This window comes from Passer domesticus, chromosome 32 (genome assembly GCF_036417665.1).
Source record: "Passer domesticus isolate bPasDom1 chromosome 32, bPasDom1.hap1, whole genome shotgun sequence".
Taxonomy (NCBI): Eukaryota; Metazoa; Chordata; class Aves; order Passeriformes; family Passeridae; genus Passer; species Passer domesticus.
Window position 1 is genome coordinate 1,065,538 of NC_087505.1, and position 19,086 is coordinate 1,084,623.

General features: G+C 51.1%; 2 protein-coding genes across 3 annotated transcripts; both read left to right on the top strand.

The window, feature by feature from the left end:
* Nucleotides 1-2,619: 2,619 nt before the first annotated feature.
* On the top strand, nt 2,620-5,648 carry HJV (hemojuvelin BMP co-receptor). The gene is made up of 3 exons (XM_064401506.1): nt 2,620-2,915; nt 3,880-4,376; nt 5,008-5,648. The coding sequence occupies exons 1-3, from the start codon at nt 2,816-2,818 to the stop codon at nt 5,632-5,634; spliced, it is 1,224 nt and encodes a 407-aa protein (XP_064257576.1). The 5' UTR covers nt 2,620-2,815; the 3' UTR covers nt 5,635-5,648.
* A 9,061-nt stretch (nt 5,649-14,709) lies between these two features.
* On the top strand, nt 14,710-18,191 carry TXNIP (thioredoxin interacting protein). Of its 2 annotated transcripts, XM_064401799.1 has the most exons (8): nt 14,710-15,137; nt 15,904-15,976; nt 16,068-16,215; nt 16,494-16,596; nt 16,686-16,942; nt 17,032-17,188; nt 17,303-17,451; nt 17,539-18,191. In XM_064401799.1, the coding sequence occupies exons 1-8, from the start codon at nt 14,888-14,890 to the stop codon at nt 17,587-17,589; spliced, it is 1,188 nt and encodes a 395-aa protein (XP_064257869.1). In that variant the 5' UTR covers nt 14,710-14,887; the 3' UTR covers nt 17,590-18,191. The 2 variants fall into 2 exon arrangements, with proteins under 2 accessions (XP_064257869.1, XP_064257868.1); XM_064401798.1 differs by having other exon boundaries at nt 17,303-18,191.
* Nucleotides 18,192-19,086: the final 895 nt, after the last annotated feature.

Sequence of the window (19,086 nt, forward strand, 5' to 3'; positions counted from 1 at the left end):
TTCCCGGTTCATCCTGATTGTCCTACTTTTATCCTGATTTTTCCGTATTCACCCATCATTGCCTTCATATTTTCCAGATTCACTCTCATTTTTTATTTCTCCTCATTTTTTCTTATTCTTCTCCTTATTTCATCCTGATTTTTCCCAGTTCATCCTTAATTTTCCAGGTTCACTTTCATTTTCCAAGTTCGCCCTTATGACATTCCCTAAAAACTAAAAGAGGGTTTTTTTTGGTCCTTTTTTTCCTTCTTTTTAATTTTTTTTTGTACACGGGAAGCGGTAAGAAAAGGCAGAGGGGTCCTGCCAGTCCTGCTGCCACCTCGTGGCATGGATCCTCTTCTCAAACTTTGTGGCTCACAGAAATCTCTGTAAAACTTTTTCCCCAAATCCCCAAATCTTTGTTGTAGTTGCGATGGAGACAACACAAAGCAACTCTCCATTTCCAGGAGGCTTCAAACCTTTTTAATTCTATTTATGCTTTTTATCTACTCTTACAAAACTCATAAATTTCCACTTTACTCATTGCTCATGAGAGACCAAAAAAGGGTTTATTACAACAGGTTTCTCTAATTTACCCTTTTTTTCTTTCTCGGTAGGAAATCTTTCCAGGGGTGAACATGGATCCTCTTCCCAAACTCCCCTCTGGCTCACAGAAATCCCATAAAACCTGGAGATCCCTCAGGATGGGCATCTCGGGTGCACCCCATGCCCACCTCACCCTCTCTCTGCCTTCTCCCTCTCCCTCCCCACTGGAATTTGCCTTTTGGGATCAAGAATCCCCCCTGGCTATTTTTAAATTGCTGTCGGAGCCCACCCAGCTCCTGTCAGAATCTTCAGCTGTTTTTTCCTCCCTCTGCTCCGAGCCTGGCTGGCAACAGCCGGGATTCCCTCCCCATCCCCAGCCCGAGCAGGGACCAGGATTTTCCTCTGCAGGTTCCAGGGGGGTTTGGTGCCCACCCAAATCTGGCATTTTCTGGGGTAAGTGGAGTGCTGGGATCCTTGGAAGAGGTGTGGATGGATGGGATTTGTGCTTGGGGTGGGGTTTATTTCCTTTATTTCTGGAGGGATGGGGTTTATTTCCTTTATTTCTGAAGGGATGGGGTTTATTTCCTTTATTTCTGGAGGTTCAGGGTTTATTTCCTTTGTTTTTGAGGGATGGGGTTTATTTCCTTTATTTCTAAAAGGATGGGATTTATTTCCTTTATTTCTGGAGGGATGGGATTTATTTCCTTTATTTCTGGAGGGATGGGATTTATTTCCTTTATTTCTGGAGGGATGGGATTTATTTCCTTTATTTCTGGAGGAAGAGGATTTATTTCCTTTATTTCTGGAGGGAGGGGATTTATTTCCTTCCAAGCATGGCATGGAAGGAAGAGTGCATCCTTTGGGATTGATTGTGCAACCTGGAAAGAAGAGGGATCCATTTTCCAGCTCTGTGGCTGATTTCCCCAAATATTATCTTCCCACCCCAGTCCCAGTGCTCTTTTGGGATAGGCTGGGCACCAGGATTTGCTCCCTGCAGGTGGAAAACAGCAGGAACTTGGTTTAGGACACGGAAAGATTTCCTGAGTGTGTTCCCAAAGGGATTTTTGGGTGCTGGAATGCTGAGGGACCAACTTCCCACCCCCGTGCTCCTCCACGGCCTCTGGAATGGAACAGAAAAATCCCAATTTGGGACATTCCTGACCAGTCCTTCTCCTTGCAGGGTGCAGCCACTTCCTGCACCCGTGCAGGTGGGATCTCAGGAGTGCAGCCAGCGTGGTCTGGCAGTCATTGATCCCTGGGGACATTGGCCACCAGCCCTGGGGACACTGGCCATCGATCCCTGGGGACATTGGCCAACTTTGGCCCGTGCCGTGTTTGCGTTCAGGACTTGGCTGTGCTGGAAAAGTGTTCTCCTGTCAGGGAACATCCCATTCCCTGCTGGACACGTCCCACAGGGAAAAGCTTTTCTACTCCTGGGTGGTGCCCACAGGGGTTTCCAAGCAGGAAAAACCCAGGGAAGCTCCCACGACCCCACACTCCCCAGGGTTTGGGGGCTCCCAGCTGCTCCTGGAGCCCCTGTGCCCCACCTTCTCCACGCTCTGGCTGTTGCTCCCGGCTGGATCAGAGCCCAGCTAAATTTAGAAGGATCGATTTCAACCCCCGCCTCTGCCCCGCGGGGCGAAAGGACAGAGCAGAGGTGCCCAGGGACGAGGAGCCACGGGGGGCTCCGTCCTTGTCCCCCGGGCTCGTGGGACCCCACATTTACCCAGCTGCAGGAGGAGCCCAGGGGGGCTGGAGTTTTCCTGGGTCATGCCACGGCTCTCTGTGGCTGTCACTTGGGGCAGAGCTCGTGACAAGGACGTCCGTGTGTCCCACAGGGAAGGAGCTCCCTGGAGAGGCTGATACAGGTGAGGAAAGCAGGAATGAGGGTGCAAGGATGTTGTTGGCACCCAGGGGTGCTTCAGGCTCTGATCCCACGGGTGGCGTCCCCAGAGTGAGGGTGGGGTGACACGCTCCACACCCACCCTGTGAGGAAACAGCTCAAGCTGTTTAGGGATTGAGGTTGGATCTCAGGGGAAATTTCCTCATGCAAAGGGTGCTCAAGGCGTGGCAGGGGCTGCCCAGGTGGAGCCACATCCCTGGAAGTGTCCAAAGCCCTGTGGAGGTGCCACTGGGGACAAGTGGTGGCCTGGGAGGTGCAGGGTTGGAGGTGCTGGAGCTGCAGGAACCCTCTCAGTCCCGTGTCCCCCGTCCCACCTCTGCTTCCAGGGGAGCGGCCGAATGAAGCCGGGAGCTGCTGGAGGGTGAGAGACCCCCGAGCTCTACATGGATGGGAATGGGGAGAGCTGCCCGCAGTAGGAGCCCAGGGCAGCTGGAAACCCCCGGCCTCTTCCTCCGAGCTTTGCTGCTCCTCTTCCTCTGCAGGCATGGTAAGGATCCACGGGGCAGAGCTGTTCCCTGTAAAAATCAGGAGGAAATCTCTTCCAGGAGGAATCTCCAGGAGAATCGCGAGCTGGATGCTGGGGGGTGGCGGGGGGAGGACAGGCTGCCCTTCCTCATGTCGCCACATTCCTCTTCACAGAGAAAAGCAGGGCACAATCCTTCCCCAGACTATTTCTGGGTTTCATATTCTCTGAACATCCAAGAAAGAAAAAAAATTCTTATCTCATTTGCTGTGCCTGTGTTTGTGCAAAAGTAGAATGCAATACGGAGATTGTTTACCCAAAGTGATGGTGGTTTGGATGTAATGTAAATATAAAATAATATAATATATATAGAATATAATAATATATATTAATTTTGGTTTGGATGTAATGTAAACAAAATATAAAATAATATAAGATATATATAATATAATAGTATATCTTAAATAATATATATTAATTTTGGTTTGGATTTGGTTTGGCTGTAATGTAAATATAATATAAAATAATATTATATATATTATATATATATTAAATAATATATATTAATTTTGGTTTGGCTGTAATGTAAATGTAATATAAAATAATATAATATATATATAATATATTCATATATATTAAATAATATATATTAATTTTGGTTTGGATTTGGTTTGGATGTAATGTAAATATAATATAAAATATTATAATATATATAACATAATTATAATAATATAATAATATAATAATATAATAATATAATATATATGAAATAATATATATTAATTTTGGTTTGTAATGTAAATATAACATAAAAGAATATAATATCTATAATATATATTAAATAATATATATTAATATTTATATTAAATAATGTATATAGAATTAAATATAATATAAAATAATATAGTACAATAAAAATCAAAATCAATTAGACTTATGGAGTCATTGGGGGTGAAAATATCTACTTTTAACCACTCTCCTCTCCCAGTCTCCTCCCAGTGCAAGATCCTCCGCTGCAACTCGGAGTACGTGGCGGCCACGCTGCCGCTGCGCGGGCCCGAGCGCGGCGCCGCGTTCTGCAGCGCACTGCGCTCCTACTCGCTGTGCGCGCGGCGCACCGCCCGCACCTGCCGCGGCGACCTGGCCTTCCACTCGGCCGTGCACGGCATCGAGGACCTCATGATCCACCACAACTGCTCCAAGGAAGGCCCCACGGCCCCGCCGCGGCCCGCGGCGCCCAACCCGCACGGCTTCGAGGCGCTCGACGTCTGCGACTACGAGAGGAGCTTCCTCTACAAGCACGGCCGGCCGCCCGGCTTCCAGCACTGCGCCGCTTTTGGGGACCCCCACATCCGAACGTTCCACCACGACTTCCACACGTGCCGCGTGGAGGGCTCCTGGCCGCTGCTGGACAACGATTACCTGTTTGTGCAGGCCACCAGTTCGCCGGTGGCCAAGGGGTCCAACGCTACGGTCACCAGCAAGGTAACGGTAGTGCACGGGATGGGCGGCAAATCCAGGGGCAGGGCACCTCCTGTGCTTCCCAAAATCCTTGGAAAACCCAGGGGGATGAGGAAGGAGGGACAACAGTGGTGAAGGTTCTTGAGGGGACCCTCAAACACTCCTGCTGCTGTCAGGTGACTGTGTGCTCCAAGGGGTACCCGAAGGAATTTTGTGGTCCAAGGGGTACCTGGAGGAATCTTGTGGTCCAAGGGGTACCTGGAGGAATCTTGGGGTACTTGGAGGAATTTTGTGGTCCATGGGGTGCCTGGAGGGATCTTGGGGTACCTGAAGGGATCTTGTGGTCCATGGGGTACCTGGAGGAATCTTGTGGCCCATGGGGTTCCCAAAGGAACCTCGTGGTCCAAGGGGTACTCGAAGGAAACTTGTGGTCCATGGGGTACCTGGAGGAATCTTGCTAGGTTTGGCTCCACCTGAGTTTTGCTTAAATGGTGTTAAGAAAAGAAGAAAATATTGTAGTTATCCCCAAAGGACTGTGGCAGGGAGGGTTTAAGGACGGATAGGTGAGGTGGGACCTCCATCCTGCGATACCCCAAACACCTGGGATGGCACCACAACCGCCACACTCATCCCCCTCCCACCCCACTCCCCACAGCTGACCATCATCTTCAAGAACATGAAAGAATGCATCGACCAGAAGGTCTACCAGGCCGAGCTGGACAACGTCCCCGCGGCATTCCAGGACGGCTCCGTCAACGGCGGCGCGCGCCCCGGCGGGAGCAGCTTGGCCATCCGGGAGCGCAGCCCCGGCCGGCACGTGGAGATCCGCGCCGCCTACATCGGCACCACCATCGCCGTGCGCCAGGCCGGCCGCCAGCTCTCCTTCTCCATCCGCGCCGCCGAGGAGGTGGCCAGGGCCTTCACGGAGGAGCAGGACCTGCAGCTGTGCGTGGGAGGTTGCCCCCGCAGCCAGCGCATGTCCCGCAGCCCCCGCGGGCGCGGCCGCGTGCCCGCGGAGACGGCGCGAGCGCTCTGCCGGGAGATGCTGCCCGTGGAGGACGTCTACTTCCAGTCGTGCGTCTTCGACGTGGTCACCTCGGGGGATGTCAACTTCACCATGGCAGCGCACGGGGCGCTGGAGGATGCCCGGCTCTTCCTGCCCGACGCTGAGAAGCTTCACATCTTCCAAGCTGGAGGAGGCTGCCAACTCAGCTCTCCGTCGTTGCTCCTCCTCCTCTTCCTCCTCCCATGTGGACTTTGGGCTGTTTTGTTGCACTTTTAATCTGCCTGTTCCAGGGGTACCTGAAGGAATCTTGGGGTACTTGGAGGAATTTTGTGGTCCAAGGGGTACCTGGAGGGATCTTGGGGTACCTGGAGGAATCTTGTGGCCCATGGGGTACCTGGAGGGATCTTATGGCCCATGGGGTTCCCAAAGGAATCTTGTGGTCCAAGGGTTATCTGGAAGGATCTTGTGGCCCATGGGGTTCCCAAAGGAATCTTGTGGTCCAAGGAGTACCTGGAGGGATCTTGGGGTACCTGCAGGAATCTTGTGATCCAAGGGGTACCCGTGAGAGCTGCTGGCTCCAAGCTGCAGCCAGGAGAGGTTCCTCACCTTGAAGGAGGTGTCTCAGAGACCCAGGAGAGGGAAAAGGTGACCCCTGGTTTGCACCCACTGGTCTCACAGGGATGGTGAAGCTGCCCCCAGCTCCTCTCGTGAAGGCAGATCCAAATTTTTCCGTTCCATTCTGACACGTTCCTTTTCCCCTAAGGATGTGACATTGCAGTGCCTCAAAGGAAAATAAACCCCCTGGGTTAGAAAGCCCCTCTGTCCCTCAGAGCCTTTCCATAACTCACTACCCAACTTTCCCCCATGTTAATCCAGCAGAATTCCACTCAGGAACCCTATAAATCCAGGAATAATGGACTCAAAGCCCAAAGCCCAATTTTCAGCAATAATTTTCTTTTTAATGGATTTGGGACCTTTCCTTCAGCTGCTCCCAAAGCAGAGCAAGGCCACAAATCATTTTGGGGAGCGTGGTGACCAAGAGGGAGACTTTTGAGTAGAAATCAGCCGGTTTTGTCCATGTGTTCCTCTTCCAGGATAAATAACAAGTGGATCTCCAGCAGTGGGAGCTGTGGAGCTTGGGACCTCCTACATCCCAGGCCACTGTTGCTATTTTTCCTTGTTTTCTTGGCACCTGTCGTGGACTGATTTTAGCCGGGTCTGGACTTGGGACCGGTGTCAGGTTTTAGAGAGGACAAAACACCGCTTGGGAATTCTCTCCCTTGGGCCCAGATTCTCTGTCGCTGCTGAAATCCAACCCAGACTGATTGGAAAAACAGAATTCCTGATGGCAAAGAGCCAGCTGGGCACACAGACGGGCAGGGCACTGCCCCGTGGAAGGTGCAGAACTGCAAATTTCACATATTTCTGAGGATTTCACTAAAGCAGATGGAGTTCTACAGGAGAAATATTTTCCTTAGGGAAGACTTTCCTTTATTTTTAATAAAGTATTACAAACTTGGCCGTCCCTGTCCCACAGAATTGCAGGAAGGGTTTGTGGACGTGGGGGAAAGGGAATTTCCGCCGCTCCAGGCACGGAGGCTCCACCAAGGGAGGTTCTACAATTCATGTTTCAATACATCCACGGGCTTTTCTCTCTCTTTGCTCTTTCGTGCCAAGAGCACAAAGAATACACAGGAAATAATTTCATGGATTTCCTCGTGAATTCCCCCTCAGATGGGTGCTCAGACCTGCTCCGTGGTTTTTACCCCGCTTCTGGTAATCCCTGATGGGTTTGACATTCAAGGGGGTCTATTTTTGAGTCCCCATTTCCTGTCATCTGTCTCTTCACGTCTTTGGGTGGCAGTGGCAGATGAGGATAAGAATATCTCCTTCCTCCCTTGCTCCTCTGGCTCCAGAGCTTTGGGTGGATGGAAAGGAAAGCAAGCTGCTTCCTGACGTGTCCCTTTGGGAAAAAAATCATCTGGGGAGGGATAAAATCCTCGGGGGGGGATAAAATCCACCTTGGGGAGAATGTTCTCCATAGGGATAAATCCCTTTTTAGGGATGAAATCCTCAGGAGCAGCGTGGGTGGTGCTGGAGCTCCTGGTGGAAATGGGATGGATTTGATGATGCAGGACCTAATTGTCCTTTAGTTGTTGGCCTGTAGAGCCATTGGACAAGAATTCCATGGGGAAAGGAGGTTCCCAATGGAACGAGACCTTCCCTCCTCCTGAACATCACCGGCACCACCAGGACTGGGCCTGGTGCTTTCCTTGCCAACCCTTTCTCAGGAGTCACCTCTGGAATTTAGGGAGCAGCTCCCAAACTGAAAATGTCCAGGAATTGTGATTTGGAGGGCTCTGGTTCCAGCTTTGAGGCTCAGCAGCTCCACCCAAGCCAGACTTACACCAGGAGTGGCCCAAGGTGGACACTTCTGACAACTGGATTACAACCTGGAGGAGCTGTGGCTGATGAATTATGGACTCATTAAGGTTGGAGAAACTTCTGAGATCATTAATCATTAACTGTCCCGCAGCACTGCCAAGGCCACTCCTAACCCATGACCCCAGGTATCACATCCACTTGTTTTTGAACACATCCACGATGGTTCATTGCTCCGTTCCAACGTCTGACCTCCTTCCCACTAACACAATTCCCAAAATATCCAACCTGAACCTTCTCCTGAGCCCTCTTCCTCTTGGGAGACCACCCTGAACCCCCTCAGCTCCAGCTACCCAGGGCTGAACCAGCCCAAGCGGGCTCTGTCGGAGCTGGATGGAGAGGCTGAGATGTTTTTGAGCAGGTGACATCAGCAGGGAGGGGAAGGGTCGATCCAAAGTCCGCTGACGTCAATGGAAACAAGCTTGTTGACATCAACAACTTGGACTGGCGCCGACGTTCTGCTCCTTGATTTGGGGTGGGGGAAGAGGCCTGGTCCTGCCTCAGTGTGGCTCTGAGGAGGAGCAGGGTGGAATAATTTGGGAATGGGCCAGGACCGTCCCATGCTTGGCACGTTTTCCACATTGAGCTAAACCCCTGTATGCCTACGGCTCGGGTTTGAGACTCTGCAGGGTGTCCAGAGGAGGTGGTGGCCCCGTGACAGGGGGACGTGGTGGCCTTGTGATGGAGTGAGGTGATGGATTGATGGATGGATGATTGATGGATGGATGGATGGATGGATGGATGGATGGATGGATGATGGATGGATGATGGATGGATGGATGGATGATGGATGGATGGATGGATGGATGATGGATGGATGGATGGATGGATGGATGATGGATGGATGATGGATGGATGATGGATGGATGGATGATGGATGGATGGATGAATGGATGGATGATGGATGGATGGATGGATGGATGGATGGATGGATGGATGGATGATGGATGGATGATGGATGGATGGATGGATGGATGGATGGATGGATGGATGATGGATGGATGATGGATGGATGGATGATGGATGGATGGATGATGGATGGATGATGGATGATGGATGGATGATGGATGGATGATGGATGGATGGATGGATGGATGGATGGATGGATGGATGGATGATTGATGGATGGATGGATGGATGGATGGATGGATGATGGATGGATGATGGATGGATGGATGATGGATGGATGATGGATGGATGATGGATGGATGGATGATGGATGGATGGATGATGGATGGATGATGGATGGATGGATGATGGATGGATGGATGGATGGATGATGGATGGATGATGGATGGATGGAGTGATTGAGAATCCTCTGCCATTCCGTGGAAAGCCTCTAGATGTCCACAGAACCCAGCTGTCCAGCACAGAGCTCCAGAGTGCCAGGATTTCCAGCCCAAAACAACAAGGAATCACAGAATTCCAGGTTTCTTCAGCTGGAAAACACCTTCAACATCATCTTTCTCGTGGCAGGGACACTTCCAGACACCAGATGGCTCCAAGCCACACTTCTCTTCCCCGAGCTGACACTCCCAGCTCTTGCTCGCTGCCTCGGAGCAGTTTTAGCTGCGGAAAAGGAGGAAAAATTCCACATTTTTTTGCTACCTGAGGGGCTCTGCCCGGAGTGGGGGAAGCCCCTCGCTGGTGTCACAGCCTCTCCTGCCAGAGCAGATGACAAACACGGGACTCTGCAGACCCGGGATCTGAATTCCTCCTTGTTTACGGACAGCTGAGCTCTTCTGGAACCTTATCTCCCCCTCCCTGCTCCAAAAATCACTTTCTGGGCAGAAAACAGGGGAAGAAATCCCGCCTGGATGGAGAACGGCCAGGCTGGGGGAGCTTCCACATCCCAGTCTCCAGTGGGAGCTGGAAAAAATGGGATTTTGGGGGAAAAAATCCTCCTGTGCAAGCCCTGAAGGAAGTGGAAAAGGGGATCCTGATCCCTGTCCCTGCAGAACCTCAAACACTGGGGTCAAAAGCCTTTGTTGGGGACAAAACAGCAAAAAAGGGGAATTTTTGGCTTTTTTTTTGACTTTGACAGGTGTTTTAAAAAATTTTTACTTTCTTTTCAGTTTTATGAGAAGGGTGAGACAACAGAGATGTTATAATTAGATGTTGAAAAGAAATGTTATAGAGATAATTGTTATAAATAATAAATAGAATAAAAATAAATGTTGCCAAAATAGAGGTGATAATTTGTGCTATGACAATTAGAAGTTAACTATTTTTTAATTATAATATATTACAAGTGCTTTTTGGTTTATTAGTTGCAGTTACACTGTGTTGTAAATGCTTTAAAGCTGATAATTTAAAATTACTGTTTGTGGGGTTTATTATAATGCATTTTTATAGTTCTATTTTTTAAGTATATAATGTATTTTCATTGTTCTATTTTTTAAGTATTATAATGTATTTTTATTGTTCCATTTTTAAAGTATTATAATGTATTTTTATCGTTCTATTTTTTAAAGTATATAATGTATTTTTATTGTTCTATTTTTTAAGTATTATAATGTATTTTTATAGATCTATTTTTTAAGTATTTACTTTTATTTTTTGAAACTTCCTTTTAGTTTAATTTTTTTTTTCTTAATAACTAAATAACTTTAATTCTTAGCTTTATTTTATGGTATTTCTAAGGCAGTATTCCTCATTTTAAGCTTTCTCTGTGTGAATTTTCTGCTAGGCTTAGCGTTTCCTCTTAGCCTATAAATTTATTTCCCACATTGTGGCACAAGCAGCTGCTTTCCAGGAGCCACCCCAGTCCCACAATCCGATTTTTTTTTGTTTTTTTCTCCCAGCTGGGCTCTATTCCCAAGGCTCCCCGTGCACAAACAAGCAGAGGAAATGCCTTTTCCACCCCAGCTCCCAGCTGTACACTCTGTCCCCGCTCTCCAACCACCGTGGCTCCCTCCCTGCCCCTCTCTCCCCTCCCTTCCCAGCCTGGAACGTGCTGGAAGGATCCATATAAGGTGAGAAATATGGAATAAACATCCCCGAGAAGCTGCAGGGCTGCTGGAACCTTCCTCCTCCCCAGCAACCCCCACCGAATCCTGCTTTTCTGGACAAAAGCAGAATTTTGTCCAGGCGAGGACAAAGGCCAGGCTGCCCCAGGAGCAGCGTGGCTTCTCCTGGCAACCAACGCCGATAACCTGGAGCAGAATAAACCACGGATCTTATCAGCACCAGAGAGCTGTGCTGGCAAAAACAAGGCAGGGCCGTGCCCAGCTCCTTCCTCGGGACCTGCCCGCAGTGAGTCACCCCAGGGCCCGTTTTCTGCCCCTGTGCCTTTGGAAGTGGGTTATTCCCAGGCTGAGTCACTCACACTGGCCTGGCCATCTCGTTTCCCTATTTAAAAACTCCAGGAAAAATTACGGAGCCTGCTATTCTCCCCATCCATGCAGGTGGGAAACCTCTGACCCGTGGGAAAAATACCTGAAATAAAAATTTAGTGCCAGCAGGTTGTCCCTGCTCAGAGGTGCTGGCGATTCCACACCTGATTTTCTTGGTTTTGAAGGAGATTTGATAGTGGGAAAGTTGGAAAAGTGAAAATCCTGATTTTCCCACTCCCAGACCCATCCAGAATTCCTGGAGCAAGCCTGACCCTTGAGGGAGTTCCAGATTGGGATGGAGGGCTAAGTCAGTCACACTGGCCTGGCCATCTTGTTTCCCTGTTTAAAAACTCCAGGAAAAATTATGGAGCCTGCTGTTCTCCCCATCCATGCAGGTGGGGAACCTCTGACCCATGGAAAAAAATGCTTTAAATAAAAATTTAGTGCCAGCACGTTGTCCTTGCTGGTGATTCCACCCCTGATTTTCTTGATTTGATAGTGGAAAGTTGGAAAAGTGAAAATCCTGATTTTCCCCCTCCCAGATCCATCCAGAATTCCTGGAGCAAGGCTGACCCTCAAGAGAATTCCAGATTGCCTCGGGATGGAGGGCTGAGTCACTCACAGTGGCCTGGCCACCTCTTTTCCCTATTTAAAAACTCCAGGAAAAATTCTGGATCCTGCTGTTCTCCCCATCCATGCAGGTGGGGATCCTCTGAGCCATGGAAAGCAGCTTGGAGGGGGAAAAATGCCTTAAATAAAAATTTAGTGCCAGCAGGTTGTCCCTGCCCAGAGGTGCTGGTGATTTCTCCCCTGATTTTCTTGGTTTTGATAGTGGAAAATTTGATTTTTACAAGTGAAAATCCTGATTTTCCCTCTCCAGAATTCCTGGAGCAAGGCTGAGCCTCGAGGGAATTCCAGATTGCCTCGGGATGGAGGGCAGGGGGGGAAAGGGCAGCACTGACTGACGGGTCTGGAGGAGCTCAGGGAGGAAATTTGGGATGTGGAACGTGCCCGGGATCATATTCCCGACAAGTTCTTTGGCCCTTTGGCTCTGCTGGAATGTGGCTCGGGATGGTTTCCTTGGAAAGACACACAGGGATGGGAACTGGAGAGGGAGAGCGTAAACAGGGCTCTGACAGGGGTCAGATCTCACAGATCCCAGGGGTCAAATATCCCACGGCAGGGAAAGCTGGAAAAAGCTCCCCACCTTTCACCGAATTAGAATAATTATATTAAATAATAAAATAAATTAATTATAAAATAAAATAAATAGAAAATAAATAAATAAAACCCCCAAAATGTTAAAAATAAATAGAAATATAGCAAAATATAGAAAAATATACTTAAAATAAATAGAATTATAATAATGAAAGTAAATATCATTATAATAATTAAAATATTATTATAATAACTATTAATTCAATTATATTAAATGTATAATTTCAAACATATATATATTTCAAATATATTAAACATATAAATTCTCCATTAACCCACCACCTTTTTCCTAGTGGGAGGAACAGGAACTAGAGGAAAAAAGGTGTAATTCCTCCATTCTGCACCAAAATTAAGAATAATTCCCCTCTCAAGGAGGAATTCTGGTTTTTGGGTCAATAATTCCCCTCCCAAGGAGGAATTCTGTTCTGTGCCTCAATAATTCCCTTTTCAAGGAGGAATTCTGGTTTTTGGGTCAATAATTCCCTTTTCAAGGAGGAATTCTGGTTTTTGGCTCAATAATTCCCCTCCCAAGGAGGAATTCTGCTTTTGGCTCAATAATTCTCCTCCCAAGCAGGAATTCTGTTTTTTGCCTCAATAATTCCCCTCCCAAGGAGGAATTCTGTCCTGTGGCTCGGCAGGAGAGCAGTTTATTCCCCACGGTTTATCCTGAGCTTTATCGGTTTATACGATCAGGTGTGAATTAACTGCGAGGGGAAGGGCAGGAACAGTGCCAGGAACAGCGGGACAAACAACCCTGAAGGACAACTCCCAACAAAAACACCAGCCCCGTTTCCACTGCTGGACATTGTTCTCCTTCCTCTGCTCCCTGCGCCTTCCTGAGCTGGAAAAACACCAAAAATAAAGAGGAAAAAAAGTGGAAATTCTTATTCTGGAGTAACGCTGACCCAGGGAGGGAAAGCTGAGGGGTTTTGGGGAAGGAAAATCTGTTTTGGGGAGGGAGGAGAAATGTCCTGCTGCACAAATCCCGGCTGGAAGACAGGGCCAGGCTCATGGGAGGGATGGGGGATGTTTGGGAGGGGTAATTTGGGGAAGGAGGAAGGGGAAGTGCCCCCAGGACACAGGGGAAAGCAAAAAACACTCCCAGAAATAGGGAGGGAACCTCCACATTCAGGTTTTGCTGCTGAACCCCCAAATCCTAAATTCAGGCTTTGCTGCTGAACCCCCAAACTCGCCCTTATTTACCCCAAATAATGGAGAAAAAATACCACTGAGGTGGTGGGAAAACTCCAACAAATACACCAGAAACAGGGAGGGAACCCCCAAATTCAGGTTTTGCTGCTGAACCCCCAAACTCGCCCTTATTTACCCCAAAAAATAGGGGAAGTGTGTGCAGGGAGAGGGGCAAAAATACCACAGAGGTGGTGGGAAAACTCCAACAAATACACCAGAAACAGGGAGGGAACCCCCAAATTCAGGTTTTGCTGCTGAACCCCCCAATCCTAAATTCAGGTTTTGCTGCTGAACCCCCAAACTCGCCCTTATTTACCCCAAATAATGGAGGGAGTGTGTGCAGGAGGGAGAAAAAACACCACCGAGGTGGTGGGAGAACTCCAACAAATACAAAAGAGGGAGGGAACCCCCCCAAATCCCAAATTCAGGCTTGGCTGCTGAACCCCCAAACTCGCCCTTATTTACCCCAAAAAATAGGGGAAGTGTGTGCAGGGAGGGGGGCAAAAATACCACATTGGGGGGCTGAGGGACCCCCTCAGAAGCAGCTGAGGGGATCCCAGGGGATGGAAGCAGCAGGGAGGGGGAAATCCTGCCCATAGGAGCCCCCCAGTTCCATCCGGACCCCAAATCCGCCCTAATTTACCCCATTTAATAGGGGAAGGTTCGCGGGGGGGGGGCTGAAGTTGGGCAATGGAGGCGCCCCCAGCCAGGGGGGTGGGGAGAGGGATTCTGAGGAAGGAAATGAAGCCCCCCCGTCCCTCAGGGCCCGGCCCGGCCGCTCCCAGTCCGCCCAGTACAACCCAGCCTGTCCCAAACTGGGACCAACACCCGCCCCCCCCAGCCTGGGAACATGACATCGTGTTCCGCGCTCGCCATTGGCCAGAGCCGCCGCCCATCCTCGCCCCCCATTGGCCCCCCGAGCTGTCACTCCGCCCCCGGCCGTCCCGCCCCGCTGAACACGCGCGGCTTTCCTTCACACGCTGTCCACGCTCCCCTGCCGCTGCTCTGATTGGTCAGTGCTGCCGTAAACAAGGCAGCGGCAGCCAATGGGAGCGCTGATCACGCGAGCAGCACGCCTGGCCACGCGCCCTCAGCGTGGCGGCCCCGGCAGCAACAGGCGCGGGCGGGGGTGGGCGGGGCCCCCGAGCCTATAAAAGGCAGCGGCGGTAGCGGCTCCCTCAGAGCGCTGAGGTCCCGGGGCAGAGCGTCCTGTGTAGACTTCGCAGCGTCTCTGAACAAAGCGTCCAACCGCTTTTTTTTCTTTTTTGCCTGGGGTGGATTTTTATTCCTCTACCCTGCAGCCGTTGCTTGATCAAGCCCCGCGCCCTCCTCCTGCCTCAGCCATGGTGATGTTCAAGAAAGTGAAGAACTTCATGGTGGCCTTCAGCGAGCCCGACAAAGTCTACTGCAGCGGGGACAAGGTGGCTGGGCGTGTGCTGGTGGAGGTGGCCGAGGTGACCCGTGTCAGCGCCGTCAAGGTACTGGCCTGTGGCGTGGCCAGGGTGACCTGGGCCAAGGGCCCGGCCCAGTGCCGGCAGGAGATGGAGTACCTGCGCTTCGAGGACGTGCTGGCGCTGGAGGAGCAGCCCACGGGTGAGAGCAGGGGCTGCAAGGGGGGCGAGGGTGGCTTTAAACCCCAACTCGGGGGTTGGCCACAGAAGGGGTGTGGATGGGGGTCAGGGGTTTGGGAGGGGTACCCCTAGATCCTAGTGGGGGTAAGGGGTTTGGGAGGGATACCCCTAAATCCCAGTGGGGGTAAGGGGGTACCCTTAGATTCCAGTGGGGGTAAGGGGTTTGGGAGGGGTTCCCCTAAATCCTAGTGGGGGTAACGGGTTTGGGAGGGGTCCGCCTAGATCCCAGTGGGGGTAAGGGGTTTGGGAGGGGTCCCCCTAGGTCCCAGTGGGGGTAAGGGGTTTGGGAAGGATACTCCTAAATCCCAGTGAAGCTCCTTGATCACAGAGTTGATGCTGTGCTTGCAGCTTGGAAAAATGACCAAATCTAGGAAAACTTAGCAACATTACAACTTTGGCCAAACTAAATCGAAGTTTGGGAGCTAAAGAACAAAATCAGAGCCTGGGCTGCTCCTGTGCCATGTTTTGACTCCCCAGGGGTTGGTAGCATTGGTGGCACGGGCAGGGACGGGCACGGGATCACACCCTGGGGCTGGAGCTGGGAGATACGGGGGGAGCTGGGGCTGGGGTGGAGCCGCCGAGACGCCGTGCTCTGCCCCGGGGTGTTGCTGAGGTGCAGGCAGAGAACACAGGGTTCCCGGGGTGTGGACAGGTGTTAGCCAACTCCCTTGGAGCTGAGGATCACCCTGGAGCTCTAGCTGATGTTGCCCTGCCCTTTTTTTTTCCAGATGAGGACGGGTCAGTCATCCTGAGACCCGGCAACAAATACGAGTACAAATTCGGCTTCGAGCTGCCCCAGGGGTGAGTATGAGGCAGCAGCTGCCCTCTGGGGATGGAATTAAAGTGGAAAATCCGTGTTTGGGCCCTGGAGTGACCCCCTGCATGTCTCTAGGCCGCTGGGCACCACGTTCAAGGGGAAGTATGGCTCTGTGGATTACTGGGTGAAGGCTTCTCTGGAGCGTCCAGCCTGCCCCACGCAGCAGGTGAAGAAACGCTTCGAGGTGATGGATCCTGTGGATGTGAACACCCCAGAGCTGCTGGTGAGCCCCTTTCCCCTCTAAGGGATTTAGGGAATAATCCCTTGGGGAGGTTGAGTGACACCCAGGTGTCTTTAATCAGATCTGGGCTGAGTGGGATTAAGGGTGGGATTAGGGAGTTGTGGATGATTCCAGAAAGTGACACTGGGTGGGGTTTGTTCTGTACTCCAGAGGAATTCGAGGGCTGGTTGCAAAAAGGGAAGGAAGGAAAGGAGGAAGGAAGGGTGGAGGGTGGGAAGGACAGGATGGGGCCAGTGTCTGACTGTTCCTTCTCCCCACAGTCTCCAGTGGCAGCCAAGAAGGAGAAGAAAGTGTCGTGCATGTTCATCCCCGACGGCCGCGTGTCTGTGAGCGCGCAGATCGACAGGAAAGGCTTCTGTGAAGGTGAGCATTGCTGCCAGCAGAGAACTGGGAGTGGGAAACCAGTAAGAAAACCATGAGCATCGTTAAAATATTGATTATTGCTTTGGCAGGCGATGAGATCTGCATCAACGCCGACTTTGAGAACACCTGCTCGCGCATCGTGGTGCCCAAGGCAGCCATCGTGGCCAAGCACACCTACCTGGCCAACGGGCAGACCAAGGTCTTCTGCCAGAAGCTCTCCTGCGTTCGTGGCAACCACATCATCTCCGGCACCTCGGAGTCCTGGCGTGGCAAAACCATCCGTGTGAAGAAGCTCAAGCCCTCCATCCTGGGCTGCAACATCCTGAGAGTGGAGTATTTCCTGCAGGTGAGCCTTCATCTTCCTCCTCCTTCTGGGCATCCTCTTCATCTCGGGGTTTTGTTTGACACATTGCTAAATCTTGGTTTTTCCTGCAGATTTATGTCAGCGTGCCAGGCTCCAAGAAAATCATCCTGGAGCTGCCCCTGGTCATTGGGAGCCGCTCTGGCATCGGCAGCCGCAGCTCCAGCATGGCCAGTCAGACCAGTTCCGAGATGAGCTGGGTGGACCTGAACCTCCCCGATGCTCCAGAGGGTGAGTGGGGTGGGATCCACGGGCTGGGATCAGACAACAGCGGGATCAGAGCGTGTGGGAGCCCCTCAGTAACCCTCCCAGCTGAGCTCACAGCCTCTCCCTTCATCCCCGCAGCCCCCCCGTGCTACCTGGACATCGTTCCCGAGGATCACCGCCTGGAGAGCCCCACCACGCCCCTGCTGGACGATCCCGACGGCTTCGACAGCCCCATCTTCATGTACGCGCCCGAATTCAAGTTCATGCCGCCGCCCACCTACACGGAGGTGAGCCCGGCGCCGGCACGGGAGGGGCCAGGCGGATCCGGGGGCTCCTGCCTGCACCCCTCACCCTCCTCCTGCTCCGTGGGCCAGGTGGATCCGTGTGGTAACAACAACAACAACAACAACAACAACGTGCAGTGAGAGCCACAGCTCGCCTGGACTCCAAACCTGCAGCACATCTGGGAGAACACCTGGAGGGGGCTCCCGAGGAGCTGCTGCATCCCCGGGAGCTGCTGCATCCCCAGGAATTGCTGCATCCCCAGGAGCTGCTGCATCCCCAGGAATTGCTGCATCCCCGGGAGCTGCTGCATCCCCGGGAGCTGCTGCATCCCCAGGAATTGCTGCATTCCCCATCTCGAGGGGATAAAAAAACCCCCTCAAGGACTGTTGGGGAGACAAGGCAGATCCAGCTGGAAATCCTCATGGCTGTTGGGACGCAGGCTGCCCGTCCTTGCCCTGTGGTGGCGTGTTGTGACAGGGAATGGTGGTTTTAATTAATTCCATCTTAATTTCGTGACTCTGGGTGCTGCTCTGGCTGCCCCGTGCTCCCGCCCAGGGAGGGGGACGCTCGGTGACTCCGTCCTGTCGTGACACAGAGCTGGTGTCACGACCTTTTGTACTCTGGTTTTGTAAATAGCGTTTCAGGGGTGGGGGGGAAAGCACAAAAATGCAAATTTTGTACCTTTTCGTGGCCCCTGGGGGGCGAAATTTGTAATAAACTTGTAATAAATAAATGAAACGGTTCCGTTGTGTTGTGTCTCTCAGGGGTGGGAGGATGGCAGGAGCCCCTTTGGAATCAGGAGTGACATTATTTTCAAAAATACTTGAAAAGCCAATTTATGGGGTTTTTTTGGGGTGGCTTCTGGGTTTTTTTTGGGAGCAAACCTGGGGGGGTTTCTGGGATTTTTTTGGGAGCAGCCCTGGGGGAGTTTTCTGATTTTTCTGGGAGCAGCCTCGGGGAAGTTTCCTGTTTTCTCCAAGTGGAGAAAAAAAGCAAAAAAGCTGAGCAAAAAAAACAATTCAAAGAAGGGAAAGTGAAAAAAAAAAACAAGCTGGGGGGGGTGCAGAGTGGGGAAACTGAGGCAGGAGCTGCTCTCCTGCCTTTTTTTGGCCCTGCTCTGGGAGCACCCCCGGCCCATTTTTGGGATCTGGGTGAAAGGTGCCGGTGTCCACCACCAAGGCCGTGACCTTGGCTTTGCCTCTCGCCCTTTTTCCCACTTGGAACCCCCCCAAAACCCCCCCAAAATCCCCCACAGTTTTTTTTTTTTTGGAACCGGAGCTGCTGTGGCTGCTGGCCAAGGAGGGAAAAGGTCAAAATGTTCTGGGCTGGGCTGAGAGAAGAAAAGGGGGGCACAGAAAGCCCCTAAAAATCAGGCAGACACTCCCAGTCCCCTACTGGCCTGAAAATGTTGATTTTTTTCCTCCCCCCTGGAAAAAGTTCCACCCCCAAAAATCCCCCCACACCCCAAAGCACGGGGCTGAACCCTGCTCCCCTCCCCATTTACAGCTCTAATTAAAGTAATTAAGGTCATAAACCTCTCCCATTATTGCTGGGGCTGGCCTTTGTGCCAGAGCAGCTCTGGGGGTTCAGCTTGAACCCCCCTGGTTTTTTAGGGGATCAAAAAAACCCAAAAAAAC

Excerpts from the sequence above, each read along its gene's own strand:
- HJV (XM_064401506.1), top strand. The coding sequence starts at position 2,816 with ATGGGAATGGGGAGAGCTGCCCGCAGTAGGAGCCCAGGGCAGCTGGAA. Across the intron at positions 2,916-3,879 it reads CCTCTTCCTCTGCAGGCATG|TCTCCTCCCAGTGCAAGATC; the intron begins GTAAGGATCCAC and ends CTCCTCTCCCAG. Across the intron at positions 4,377-5,007 it reads ACGCTACGGTCACCAGCAAG|CTGACCATCATCTTCAAGAA; the intron begins GTAACGGTAGTG and ends CACTCCCCACAG.
- TXNIP (XM_064401798.1), top strand. The coding sequence starts at position 14,888 with ATGGTGATGTTCAAGAAAGTGAAGAACTTCATGGTGGCCTTCAGCGAG. Across the intron at positions 15,138-15,903 it reads GCTGGAGGAGCAGCCCACGG|ATGAGGACGGGTCAGTCATC; the intron begins GTGAGAGCAGGG and ends TTTTTTTTCCAG. Across the intron at positions 15,977-16,067 it reads GGCTTCGAGCTGCCCCAGGG|GCCGCTGGGCACCACGTTCA; the intron begins GTGAGTATGAGG and ends GCATGTCTCTAG.